General features: G+C 38.3%; 1 protein-coding gene across 18 annotated transcripts in view; it reads left to right on the forward strand.

Annotated features, from left to right (window-relative positions):
* ARMC9 (armadillo repeat containing 9) overlaps positions 1-14,268 on the forward strand; it is a 66,581-nt gene that overhangs the window by 33,900 nt on the left and 18,413 nt on the right. For all 18 annotated transcript variants that reach the window (XR_002866699.2, XR_015274203.1, XR_015274199.1 and 15 more), the window contains 8 exons: positions 221-311; positions 1,182-1,305; positions 2,807-2,946; positions 3,734-3,810; positions 5,801-5,875; positions 6,934-7,024; positions 8,320-8,381; positions 12,904-13,008. Coding sequence is in view for 9 of the 18 variants with exons in the window: in XM_086843120.1 (XP_086699246.1) it covers positions 221-311; positions 1,182-1,305; positions 2,807-2,946; positions 3,734-3,810; positions 5,801-5,875; positions 6,934-7,024; positions 8,320-8,381; positions 12,904-13,008 (765 nt within the window). In the remaining 9 variants the exon portion in view is untranslated. The remainder of the gene's footprint in view (positions 1-220; positions 312-1,181; positions 1,306-2,806; positions 2,947-3,733; positions 3,811-5,800; positions 5,876-6,933; positions 7,025-8,319; positions 8,382-12,903; positions 13,009-14,268) is intronic.

A 14,268-nucleotide genomic window follows, 5' to 3' on the forward strand; every position in this document is an offset into this window, starting at 1 on the left:
CTGAGAAGCTGTAATTTACCTATTTGTTCATTTTCCTTCTCTCCTTCACCCCCTTGCCAATAAAAAAATAAACTGTGCCTCATATTGACAACTCGATATGCATTCTAAGGATTGTTAGTTTTTTTATGTGTAAGTTTAGTGAAGCTTTTAAAACATTATAGAAGACTAACTTTTGTGTTTTCCTTCTTTGTGGTTTATTAACATTTGCTTTGTTTTTCAGAGAAGTGTCCTCCAATTATTATATTCTAAGAGTGAGGTAGTCAGACAGTATATGGCAAGGCTCATCAATGCTTTTGCTTCACTGACAGAAGGTAAAAGATTCACTGCAGAAAATAAGATAGCATTTTCATATAATGCTGTCTTATTGGTACTTTACAAGTGCATGTCAGTGCATGAGAAGATTTAGAGCCTTATTTTGCACCCTTTTTCTTGGGATTCACTATCTTTTGTTACATGCATTCAAAACATCTTTGCAGTATCTGGAAGGTTTTCATTTTGACACTGTGTATTCAGTATTTCTGGCTTGTTTTGGTGGTTTGTTATCCATGTGGGAGCTTACTCAGATGCTGTCTTTAATATAGTCTTCAGTCTCTCCACGAGGGTGAAAGAGAAAAATCCCCATTAATTAGGGGTCCTGTGGGCAGACCTACTATCAGGCTGTGCAATATTAACTACTGTGGCTCCTGCATTTTCCTTGTCCTCACCTGAATAAACCTTTGTGCATCACTGCTAGCAATCCAGATGCATATATATCCAGCTTTGTATCTCTGCCTGTCCCAAATAAGCTCTTGGTTTGTTGCTATTTTTGGAGCTAAGTATTGCTAAGCGCTGAAATCTCATTTTAAGTCAGTAGCAGGAGGGCACCTGACTTTCCCAAGCTCCTGGGACATTTCTGTTCTTTGCCTTGACTGTACAAAACTGATAGATCAAAAAGCATATACTCAGAGTGGATTCTCTGTGGTACTGATTTGGCAAGTGTGGACCTGTAACACCCCAGGTGTCTGGATTGAAAGCAACTGGTCTGCTACACAACTTTGTGCAGGTTTGTTTGGATCTTGGCACAAGATTGTGGTTTGTCAAGAGGAAGCTGAGGTCAATCCTGCTTACTTTTCCAAAGAGCAGGAGCTTGTCTGTCCTAGCTGCTATCTCAGCATCTGTTCTTTCATCGCCTTTTGCACCAGGTCGTGCCTACCTTTCTCAGAACCCAACATTGCTGCAAATGCTGGAGGACAGACTGAAAGCTGAAGACAAGGATTCCCTTACATGGGAGAATGTTCTGGGTGCTCTGCAGAAATTCAGCCTCAGGTGATGAAAGCACAGCGTGGGGTGGTGACAGCAGGAGAGGAAATGCAGGCTAGTTAGGCTCTGTTCAGGGAGGAAAGAAGAGCACTTGATTTTCCCGTAACAATCATCAGAACCCCTGATGGCTGATGAAAGCAATGTCACTTATTATGGAGAACTCAGTTTTGCTGACTGAATTAACCTGACTTCCTACCAGCTGTCAAGGCTCAAGTAAATGTACATCTCCTACCACAGCCTTGTGTGTTTTGTATGTGTTCCTTAACTGAAGAAAGTGAGAATCTTAATGTAGAATGCTCTGATGATCCTACATGGAAAAAAAAGAGTTGTGTTATACTCCAAAGCATAAGGTTTTCATTATCCTTTCTGCAAACATTTTTCAGGGATTTCATCTTTATCCTGTTGACCCTCTTTCCTGGAGCTGTCAATGCATGGGCTGTGTTTTTTCTTACTTTTGCGTTAGCAGTCTGACTCAAGTGCCCACCACAAAATAAATATGCAAAAGCAGTAAAGGGTATGCTCTATTTATCAAATAAATACAAGCTCAGGAACACTGTTTTCACAGCAGTTAGGAGGAATACTGAAAATGTGGATGTTTTTTATTTTCTAGAAAGTAACAATCTTATAGCAGGTTAATTCCAAATACTTGACATAAGGGAAACTTTTTTATTATGTGGTGAGATGTCCCTACTTTGCTTAGTCCATGCCATAGACCTGTTGCAACATCCAGCACTAAAAAACATATGAGCTTTCAGGACCAAAGCCAGGAAAGCACCTGTTTTGATCTTTGCAATTTAAATATAATGCCTCTTGGAAAAAATGTTATTAAAAATGCTGTTCTTTAGTAAGACTTATCTACCCGTACATATTTCATTTTTTTTTTGGTATTGTAAAGTGTAGAATTTCTATTGTAGGTCACAGTTGGCCACCTGGCACTTCATTCAGCATAGTCTTTGAAGGCAACTACAAATAGAGCTAAAGAACATGAGATTTAAGAATCTCTAGAGAAAAGTGTAAATAGATTAAAGCAAAAAAATCAAATTTGTCACATTGACAGTACAAAAGTGCTACAGTGCTATGGCTACCTGTGACAGAAGTAATTAATTTGTTTTATGGATCTGTTGTGTGTAGCTTTTTAAACCAATTTTAAAAAACAATTGAAAATGCCATTTTGGCTGGAGTAAGAAGCCCTAGAAAACAATGAAGAAATTTACCTCAGCAGTCCACAGGTTTAAAAATAACAAAATAAAATGAAAGACAAAATCCCCTGAATCTATCCAACAATGTTTTAGTCCTCTAACTGTATGGGAATCTGCATCTTCAATTTATTCAGGCTTTGTTAATTACTTAGTTTAGTGATTCTGCCAAAATGGGTAGTTTAGGGATTTATCTTTTTTTTTTTTTTACAGACTAATGTGCTTGTACTGGCTATAAATGTATATGAAAGCTGTTTATGTTGTGATCTGACATTTGTGATTTGTGATCTAATTTTGTTTTTTAATCCTAGGCGTACACTGCAGTCAGCAATGATCAAAGATGGGCTCATTTTCTGGCTGGTTGATGTTCTAATAGACCCAGATTGTCTGTCTGATTACAACCTGGAGTACTGTGCTGCCTTGCTCATGAATCTTTGTCTGCGGAGTGCAGGTGTCTTACATTTTGAATGACAACCTTATTCATATATAGGTGTATATATAGATAGGGAAGATTGTGAATCTCTTTTTCCTGTTTTATCAGGATTCTTTCAAGTGACTGCAATCAGCAGCAGGGACCACAACCAGAGATGTTTAGTGTTATAACCAATGCTTTTAAGCACATCTCTTTTCCCTAGGATTCCAATTGTGGGAGATTAGCTTCACTGAATTTTAAAGAATTAAGCAAATAAGCAATGGCACCCTATGAGATTTGATTCTTTTTCATATTAGTATGTGAAGGCTGCCGTTACTACATTCCAGGTCCACTTTTCAAAGGACACTTTGCAAACTTTATGTAAGAGGTTTCTTTGTAAACAGAAAGAACTGGGTTGAGGAGTAATGGTGAGGAGTTTAACCTTCACCTTGCCTTCCCTTCAACAGTGCAATAAGATCCTGTCTGTGCCCAAGAGACTTAAAAAGAGTTTAAATTAAATTTGCTTCTTTTTAAACTGAAAGTAAGGTAAGGGTGAAAAATTGTCTGCTTCTTGTAAGCAAAAAAATGCCTTTGTTAATTTTTTTAATCCCCTTTGTGTTGCATAAACAACACAAAAACTACAACTGCATAAATCCAGAGTAACTTCACTGATTTCAACTCAGTTATGCTGAGCTGCATTTGTCAGGGACAAGAAATAGTATTGCTCTGTGCAAACTATATTTAATACTGATTCTAAAAAGTAAGCAAGAAACCTGCTCTAATCTGTTCTATTTTTCAAGCATATTTATATGTTCTGTCTTTGCAGGGAAGAAAATATGTGCAAGTATCCCAAATCACATGCTCAGAGTTCTTTCAAGTCTTCTTGACCATGAGAATCCTAAGGTATTTGTACAGCAAACTTTGTGTTAATGAAAAGGTAGAAAGAAAAATTAAAGAAGGAAAAAATGTAAAAAATAAATTGGTTTTGTTTCCTTTATAAGTTGCATGAAGTTTGAAGTTGCATGAATTTTTCCTGAAATTCACAAATGCGTAGATTTTATTTTGTTGAGCAGTTTTTCTAAACAGAAGCATGTCTTGCTTTAACGCATGTTGGCAGCTAAGAATGAAAGATTTTGGATTCAGTTGCCATGCATTCCATCTGCTTGATTGCAGTTTCTGATGCTGCTTAAATGTCGTGCACCAAATCACCTCAAGCTTAACTTGTTCATGAGATTTACAATGTGTGGTGCACACCCATTGCACGAAACATGAGGTGCAGGGAGCACATTTTCTGTAATTTTAAGGAATGCTATAAGGAAATAGTAGACTTGTGACATTCAAGCCCTGATATCTTTTTATCTTCCCCTTTACTTGACCTGTCAACTGTTACTTTAACCTTTTGTGTTCCCTTTCTTTTCTATCTCAGGGCACACTTGCATCTTATCACCTCAGAGGAAAATGCTAAAAATTATTAGTTACTTCTACCTGATACTTGTTGGCACATCACTCTGATAACTGCTGCCTGATACATAAAGCATTGCTTCAGCTGTCCCTGCAGAGGGGCATTTCTTTAACCATGGAGTAAAATTTAAGGCAGAAAGAAATGCAGACAAATATTATACAAAGCTGAATTCGTGGAGGCAGAATTTTTACCAGGATATTCTAGAATAATTCCATTATGATTTTGCAAGGAGTTTGGAGACTTCTAATAAAAATGAAATATAAATTCTGGTGTCTTATTTTTATATGCAATGACTGTATCATAAAGGGGTTTTGTATATAATTTAAACTGAAAATAGAGAATACACTTCAACAAAGTGTTTTGTCCATGTGTTATGAATTTGTTAGAAGATGTAGATCAGTTCTTCACTGGCATTGTTTTGATTAATTTTGACATACCTTTATTGGATTCCTTCACTGCCCTTGTTTTGTGAATGATGAAAGTTTAAGACAATATAAAATAAAATACCAACCCCTAGACTGAAATGCTTAGAAAATGCTACCATGTTGTTGAAGTCTGTGCTTTAAAATTATTTTGAAGTTTCTCTCATAGGGTGCATTCTTACAATGTACTTTGCACTTACTTTGGCAGAAGTTTTACTGTCGAAGTCAAAACTAGAATACAGTGCTCTTGGGTGTGAGGAGAGATTCCTGAGAAGCTATGTAATCCTTGTGTAAATCCCAGTCCCTTACCTTCCCTGGCTTCCCCTGCTCCCAGGTCTGCTCATTGTTCACGGTTCCAAAGGTACAGGCAGAAGATGACTGAAAATCTCTGTGCTTCAAAAGTAACTGGCTATTGGAGAGGGTAATATAAGTGCTGGTAAAACTAGTTTGACAGATCTGGTGGCTTACACTAGCCATAATTCAGAGCTTTTGTGCTGGCAAGTATTTTGCCTCTCCTGAGAAGACAGTAAGAGGCAGCAGAGTGAGAGGATGTTTGAAGCTGCTTTGGCTTTATCATCCTGCCTAAGGCTACAATGCTTGAAGCCCATCTTGAGTTCATGTTGGCAGGGTCTTTTCCCTGTTCTTTGTCCTGTTTTTTCTACTGTTATTAGTGTTTGTCAGAAACTAACCTTCTTTTTCTGCTTTTCTCTCTTTCTTTTCCTTTTTTTTTTTTTCCTTATGTCTAGGTCAGTTTGCAAAAATACATTATAAGAAGCAGAGAGGCTGTTTGGGAAATTGGCATGCAGCACACTGATTTGGATCAATCGTATCACAGTATATTTTCATCCTAAAAGTTCTCTGCTTCCCATGTGGGAATTTTTACAAGTCCAGTCTAGCTTAAATTCGTTGAACTATAGTTATTCTGCACTTTCATTCTTGTATTTGTTGATAGTCAACTGAGATGAATGTAGGAGTTTTTCTTCATGGTATGATTATCTCTGCTTCTTAGGTCCAGTCATATGTGAATGGAGCACTGTACAGTATTCTGGCCATCCCTTCTGTCCGAGAAGAAGCCAAAGAAATGGTAAGAAGTGCTGCTTTGCATAGCATGATAATCAACACCTCTGCCAGAGATGGCCAGACAGGGACCTGCTGAGCAGGGTACAGCAGGGCTGTGAGGTGGGAGCCAGGGCATTTTCAGAAGGGACCCCACAAGAAGAGGCTCTTCCCCTTTGATCCTAAGGGAAATATGAATGTAGGTCTCAAACACTTGTGCCATATTTTCAGGTCTTTTTCCCAGGAGTGGAGTCCCAGTAGTGTGAAGCATTCTGTCTGAATTATAAATTAAAGGTGTTATTTTAGGACTGTGTGTCCTTCTAGCATTTTGTAGACTCCTTGTGGCCCAGGAGATGCTTTCATCTCACCTGCTGCTTCTTCCCCTTATGTAGCTCCATCTGCACCACTAGTAGCCACTAAAAAGGACTCTAAACTCTGGTATAGACATGGTTATTTGGGGAAGACAGAAGGAGGAAGGTTTCAGAACTAGGAACTGATTTCCTGTGAAAGTCTAATGGTAACAACTCTGTTTCTACTTCTGTGTTTGAGGAAGCTGCTCCTGGGATAGCAGCATATCTTTTTAAGATATATAAAAACTAACCCAGAGACTTAGGGAGACATATTTGTTGTCAGATACTCTGCCACACAGAGCACAGAGGATTGAAAGTGATCTTAAAAGCTTAAAGACACAACATCAAGGCTATAAGGAGCCATAAAGAGAGAGACCAGGTTTAAAGTCAAAGCTGGTTCTGCTTTTTGCTTTCCTTCTCTGAACCTTGCACTGTTGTCTCTGTGGATGCAAATTTTATCCTGTTTTGATGACTATTGTGTACTGAATTAAGAAGGCAAAAGCAACATATCATAAAAATTTGCTGTTCATCATGGATGTGTCTCTGTTTAATCCCTGAAGCAATCTAGACACTGTAATTCTTTTGTCTATGCAACACTTGGAACTGGACACTGTGGTTTGCTTCACACTGCCTCTGTTTTTCCTGACAAAAACAAAAAGAGATGTTTTAGCTAACAGATCTCTGTCACTGTAGTCACAGGAAATACTGATCTACCAATGTTTTCTGCTACATCCAGGGAATGGAAGAAATTCTGCGCTGCTTTATCAAGGAAAGAAATGAAGAGATGGTTCGACAGATTGAATTTGTAATCAAGCAACTCAATTCAGGTCAGAATGCATGCAGCTATCAGAGCTTTAAATCTTTCACAAAAGCCATAAAAAAGCTCATGTTTTTACTTGGCATTAGAAGCCTCAAAGAATAACAATAGTGTGATGGTCTGAAAGAGAGTGAATAGTGAATGTCAGAATTTGAAAGTCAGCTATTTTAAAAATTTCTTTATGTTGTAGTAATAAGGAATAAATAAAAGGCTGAATAAGACACAATTCCAAAGTTTTGGGACCGTAAATAAAATTACCTTGGCTGTTTTCTTTCATGTCAGTGGTCTGATGTTAATGAGACTGCTGCCAACTGCAAAAAATGCAATTACAAAAAATTTGTAAAACTGGATTTAGGGACTAGGTCTGTCTGTGGTCATCTCTTGCTCTATTGAGGTGTAGCTTTATGTGAAATGGCTTATCCTGAATAGAGAGCAGTCACCATCCTTTTGGGAGAGTATGTTGATGGGTCATAGGAATTGTAGATGCTTTTGATACAGACTGAGAAGGTGGAATATTCCATTTTCTGTTTCCTATGACTGGAAGGAAGACTGAAGAAGGAGAAAGCAAATAGTGAAAAGAAGATTAATTCTGGTTTCATCTCTCTGTTCAGTAAACACAGAACAAGTTGAACTGCTCTCTTTGGCTTATGGAAAGAAAACACACCCTGTCTTAGTTCTAGCTTTTAAAAGAACAAATGAAGTATTTAAACACTGTATTGCCACTCTATGATATTTATTCTTCAAGGTTATAGAACCATTCTTCTTCTACCTGAAAATGGCATTATTAAGAGCTTTTGTCTGAGTCATTGATGAGTACAAGTAGTGTTTTCAGATTTCCAGCATAAGCCTGGCTGCTTTTTTCCTGAGGAAATAATTTTGTTCAAATGTTAAAATAAGTATTCTGCATGAGTACCAATTTTTTCTGTACAAAAACAGTGTAATATTAAAGTATTTGTGGGGAGAAATAGTCTCATTAAAAAATCTTTGAAAAATAGACAAACTTGCAAGTGCACACACTTTCATTTCAAGTCTTGTCAGTAAATACAGTGAGACATCACCATGGATTTTGTGAGAAAGTAACTATTCCAGAGTTTCTATTTCTGTCATATTCTAAAATATCAATTGATTTCAGTGATTTCTGGAATGCTTATAGGATCAAATTAGTCCAATAGTTGTCCTGAAAAGGACATGTCTGTTTGTGAAGCAGGTTAAATCTTGGTCCTGTAAAAACGAGGTAATAGTGAGATTCTGTTGAGCTGTACATGTGCAATTTAACTCACACCCTCTTGTTTTGCTTCTTTCTAGAAGAGCCATTCAATGATAATATTGTTTCTGATGATGATGACGACAAAGAGGAATATGAGGAAGTAAGTAAAGGCTTTCTGACACATTTTAGAAAAATCCTTAACCTCCTAGGAAGAAAATATTTGTGTCAATAAACTGGACTTTGGTTTTCTGGTGTGTTTTGCTTTTGGTTTTTAAGTTTATTTAATTATTCTTGCAATAACAGGAAAATTGAATCTGTTTTCATTACCTTTTCTTCATTTTAAGTCCTACTCTTTTGTTTTGGCAACTCACCACCTCTGTGATAATTAAAGGGATTGTAGCTTGATATAAGTGAAGAGATGAGTTACTGTAGCAGTAGAAATCTTGCTTTCAAGCAGAGCTACTGGGTGAGGTTAAAAAGTATATTACCAGAATAGTTTATAAATAGATTGTCACTTTTTCTTAAAATAACATTATCTATTCAAGGTGTGATTTTATTTGCTGTTTAAAAACTTTGAAATATATTTAGTAAATTGCTGGGAGAAGAAAAGGAAACTGTTATTACAAATAAGGAGTAAGTCCCATGAGAAAATAAAATAAAACAAGCATGAGAAACTATATCATAGTAAATACAAGTTGATTAGCTTTGTATTTCCTTCTCTGCTAATAAATGCATTCTATACCAGTATTTCAACATCTTTTCAGAAGCTGTCTTCATAGAGCCCTGGGTGTAGACAACACAACTTACTGGATCACCTAAAGTAACAATTAAAGCAAGATGTAAATCATGTGAGGGAGATGTTGTACCCAGTCTTCAGTGGGGGTGTTGCCATTTCTGCATAAGTGCACAGTGGAGGCTTGAAAATACAGTGTCAGCAGTTACATGGGAGTTGTATCTTAAGGAAGTCTACCCCACTGCATTTTTTGATTTTATTGAGAAGCCTTGCTTGAGAAGTTTAAAAGAACAGCTATGGTAGATGTCCTGGAAACAGTATTTGTTCATACTTAGGTGTGTGTGTATGTGTGCACATACATTCATAGCATGTGTTTTACCCTGAAGAAGTCAGCGACATGGAGAGTGAGCAACCTGCAAAGTGTTCTTGTGTTAAAGTGTTACTGCAGAACAGACTCACTGAAAACCATGCTTTTAGACAAAATATAAGCTTTTTGTCCTGAACCATCAAAGAATAAGATAAAACTTAGACAGTTGTGTCCACATTCTAGTATCTCACTGCACATTAATGGGAATGACAGTGTCTGGGGAAAACTAAGTCTAAAATTTTTCCTAGTACTGCAGCATGACAGAATGTGTTTTCTAGTGCATGTTGACCTTCTTCTGTTCTGTTTTTATCTGAGAGCAGATAAAAATGCAGATATGCTGACTGTAACAGGTGTGGTGTGCTCTCAGCTGCTGTGGGGTCCAGCACCATGCAGGATCCAGCCTTAGCCTGGCAGTGTCCAGGGAAGCCTTGCACTGGTTGCATTATTTATCCATTATTTTGTGTTGTGAAACAATAGGTGGTGAATTAATAATCCCTTTGCCTAAAGTTAGAGCTATGTGGAAATTCTAAGTTTAGAGCTACAAAGGAGTGTTATTTTAACAATCAGCTCTCCTTTTTTATTCTAAGGGAACACAGTAAACTTTCTTTTTTCTTATAGGATTAGATTGTTGTAATTGTTTCACCTCCAGCAGTTCTGAAGTCAGTTTTTTATAGTCTTTCCACTCCTCCAACTGAAAATCAATGGTTGTACTGCAAGATGGGCTTCCCGGAGATTAGCCATTAAAACTTCCCTTTGCTTAAAATGCTGCTTAGCACCTTTTAACTGATGTTTCAAGGCTTTGAGTGTCTTGGGTGTATAGTGAGAATCCAAGGTGATAATACCTTTGCTTGAACTTCAGTGTACTTTTTAAAAGGATACTGTGTTTTGTTGTGAAAACACATAAATCAATGCCACACCTTTCAGGAAGGAGTTAATTGCATGTTAATGTTGAACACTTCCATCACTTTACCTGTTCCTGAGAATGAAAGGAAGTTGAATTCTCCTGTTCAGTCCTTCCTCCCAGATGAGTTGCTGCTGCTTACAATCCCAGCAAAGGCTCTAGCTCAAATCCTTTTGAAATGTATTTTTGCCACTGGACCATCACGTGATTAAAATGGACTTCTGGCATTTCTTATTATTTGACTCAAAAAATGACAGTAGGCTTTTGAAACAGACCAGTGTCCAATTCCAGTTTTTCATTAGCTTCGCCATTATCTTAAAAAGAAAAGCCAAGTTTGAAACTGTTTTTGGTGTAACATTAATTGCAACACATTCTGAATCCTTATTGCTGCTGGGAACTGTAATTCTGTTCTGCTACAAGCACGTCTGGCTTTATAGACCCTCAGTTTAGAAAATGTAGTTTACAAATATGGCAGTAATGCATAATGTTGTTACTTTGTTAAATAAACAAAGATTTGTTGGCTACACTACCTCAATGCTTGGAACTCTTTTTGTATTTTTGGAATTGCAGTGAATTACTGTTCTCAATGGTGTTCTGTGATAACATCTGATGTTGTGATCTGGCAACAGAAAGTTTTGGAAAATTTAAAAATTATTTTAATTTAATTAATTTTAAATGCTTTTACATAACTTTTAAACTACTACAGAATTGATGCATTTCAGGATATGCCCATATTTTGCCAATTTAGTGACATGCTTTCTGACTGCTTACTGATAATAGGATTTGTTGCTAAATACCTTTATTTATACCTTTGCAACTTAAGAAACAACAAAAAGACTCTCATGCAGCCTTAATTTGCAGTTTTTTCTCCAGCTTTAATTGTTTACAAGAGCATGCAAATGTTCCCAGTGCTGTTACTATTAGCTTTCATTTTTTGCTTTAATCTGTGTTTAATTTAGAGTTGATGAATTCTCTGCTGGCTTTGAGGAGATCTTGTGGTAATGACTACTTTCTCCTAAACACTGTGGCCAAGACACAGTTGAGCCTGTTAGAGGAGAATTCTGGGATTTCCAAGGGCATCATACTTTCATAAATTTAAGATTCTGTACTCTGTGTGCTGTTATTCAGAAATAAGTTGGCTTTTGTGTTTGTCTGGTAAGCTTTAAATTAACTAGTGTAGAGCTTAGGATACACTGGCTCCTAGAGTACATACCCAGCCTTGAGATGTCAGCCTTCTGGGGTGTGTTGACACCCACAGTCACAGTGTGTGTTTCCTGGTTCTCAATATTCTCTTGACTGGTCTGTTAAATACTAACTTAATTTATCTTTAATATTTGATCTTTGCGTTCACTTTTTATTTGACTTGGACCATCTTGAAAAGCTGCTTGTAAAAGTGAATATGTGATATTGTAGCTCTGATTCAAGAGTTTACTTACAGGCTGGAGCTGTGTGAGGTGACTGTACAGTGACGATTTATCAGACACCCTCTGATCTGCTGTCACTCAGCACCTGGCAATAAAATCAGAGAGCTGCCGTGTGAAAATACACTTCTAGCCGCAGAGTACATCAAAAGAAAGAGCTTAATCACGGGTCTTCAAGCCATTGCATTAACGGGCTTTGCTGCCAACATCTGCTGCAGCCTGTGAGCAGTGAGGAACAGGGCACCAATTGTGTTATTTCAGCAGTGGAGTGATGGCACATCGGGCAAAGTCCTTATTTTGTACAAGGAGGCAGAGGGGGGATGCTTTCAGGCTCGGTTACCTGGTAGGTTAAATAATGTCAGGGAGCAGGATTGGCAGCATTAAGAAACCATGTTAAAAAAAAAAATCCCCCCAGCTCTGTTTATAGAGCTTTGCAACTTTCTTCACCCCCCAACAGAATACAGTATATTGTGGATTTTGGAGTGTGTTTTCTTGAGGGGGTGAGGATGGGGGTTGTTTTCTGCTTGATACAGATGATTGTTGCCTAGTCTACAAGTGTTTACCCTTTTGCCATCATCTGGGTTTTTTCACACATACCCAGCTTTCCAGGTAATTAAGATTGTGACTGTTTCAAACTGAGTCTAAATCTCACTAAAGCAAAACTGCTTTTTATTTTCATTGTGTTCTGGAGTTCATCAGAGTCCAGTGGCTTTTTTTTTTTTTTTTTTTTTTAATGGCATTTATGCCAGGCTCTCTACATGACTATGCAATATAACTTTTTAGAATGATTCCTTTACTTCTTCTCATTTACTGTTTTTGACAGTCCTTTACATTTATTGTCACAAAAGGTTTCAAAAGCAAAGATTTTCTTCATCTGGGGTGGATCTGTCTTAGTATATCTTGTGCAGGATAGAAGAGAAATCTTTTTAGTAGTAAAACACAAGCAAAAATACTGTCTTATTCTTGTACTACTGGTTTTGGTTTGGTGGAGGAATCCCTCAAGCTTCAATATTTCCTGGCTTTTTTGATCTGTAGAAGCTGCAGAGCATCCATGAAAGATAACTCACCCATAGTTATTCTAGAAATAGGCAGAGGAAAGTGAATTCTCAGTAGTTTTTACTTGAAGTTGGTTACATTTGGGTTTGTGGAATAAAATCAACAGAAGACTGTTGCCGTGTTGTATATTTTTATCCTGAAATACTAATTCCAAGCTTTTTGTACCAGCTTCCTTGCACACCTGAGTTTCTTGCTGCCTTGCAGGAGGACAGTAACATCCTGGAGCCTGATCTGGACAAAGATGAAGTTTTGCTGCCTCAGCTGGGGGAGCTTGCAGGAGAGAAGCTGCTAACAACCGAGTACTTGGGAGTGAGTACTATTCCTTAGAATCTTGAAATAAATTAATTTCCTGGGTTGTGTTTTCCTACAGTAGTTTCACCACTTGCCTCAATTTGTCCTTGAAGAGGCAGGTGCTACCTGCGGAGCAGTCTGAATCTTTCACAGTCTGTGTGAGCTGATGCTCAGAAGCAGAAACAATGTGAGAAAGGAGCTACCCTTTCACAGGGGGTGGTCAGGCTGTGGCTTAATAATAAGCTACAGGCAGCCTTAGGGTTCTAGTGCTACACCAGTGACTCTGTAAGCACACAAAGCAAAGTGCTGAGCAGGTTAATACTGGAACATTCTGCTGGTCTGAAATTATTTTAGAAAAAAGAAAAGTTGAAAAGTCAACTGCTCCTGCAGGCGTTGTGCTGGATCAAGTATTGTCTGCTTTATTTCAAGCAGCAAAAAGCTATTAAGTTAAAAAAGCATAAAGTTTGTATGAATGCCATTTAGCGTGCTGTGACTAATTTGAGATATTCAGAGGGCTGGAGCACCTCTCCTGTGAAAACAAGCTTAGAGAGTGGCTTTTTTCAGCCTGGAGAAGAGAAGGCTCCAGGGATACCTTATTGTGGGCTTTCAGTCCTAAAAGGGCCTACAAGAAAGCTGGAGAGGAGCTTTTTCACAAGAACATGTAGTGATAGGACAAAGGGGAATGGCTTCAAACAAAGAGAATAGGTTAGATTAGATATAAGGAAAAAACTCTTCTCTGTGAGGGTGATGAGGCTCTGGCACAGGTTGCCCAGAGAAGCTGTGGCAGTCCCATCCCTGGAAGTGTTTGAGGCCAGGTTAGATGAGGCTTTGAGCAACCTGATGTAGTGAAAGGTGTCCCTACCCGTGGTGAAGGGGGTTGGAACTGGATAGTGTCTCAGCTTTGGAAGACAAGTGACTGCTAAGGGAGGGCAGGAGCCTCCCTTGGAATGAAAATATAGACCCCCCCTCCCTCTGAATTATTAAAATTCTGAAATCAAGGGGCTCTCAGGCAGAGATCTGGGGATAGTTCTTTACTAGTATGTATAAGGAGGCACACAAACAATAACTGCAGCATTAACGACAGAACAGAACCAGGGGCCCCGTGACAGCTTTCTTGGCTGAGATGGGAAGGGATGGAGGAGAGGCTTTGCTTCACAAACCCCTCGGGCAGGCAGTCCCGGTGCTCCTGCAGGGCTCTGAGGAACACCCAGCTGGAAAGGCAGGGATGAGCTGAGATCCTGGGCCGGTGGCTGAGGTGGATCAGCAGCTCCACAGCAG

Source organism: Cyanistes caeruleus, chromosome 10 (genome assembly GCF_971803275.1).
Source record: "Cyanistes caeruleus chromosome 10, bCyaCae1.hap1.1, whole genome shotgun sequence".
In the NCBI taxonomy this organism is placed as follows: Eukaryota; Metazoa; Chordata; class Aves; order Passeriformes; family Paridae; genus Cyanistes; species Cyanistes caeruleus.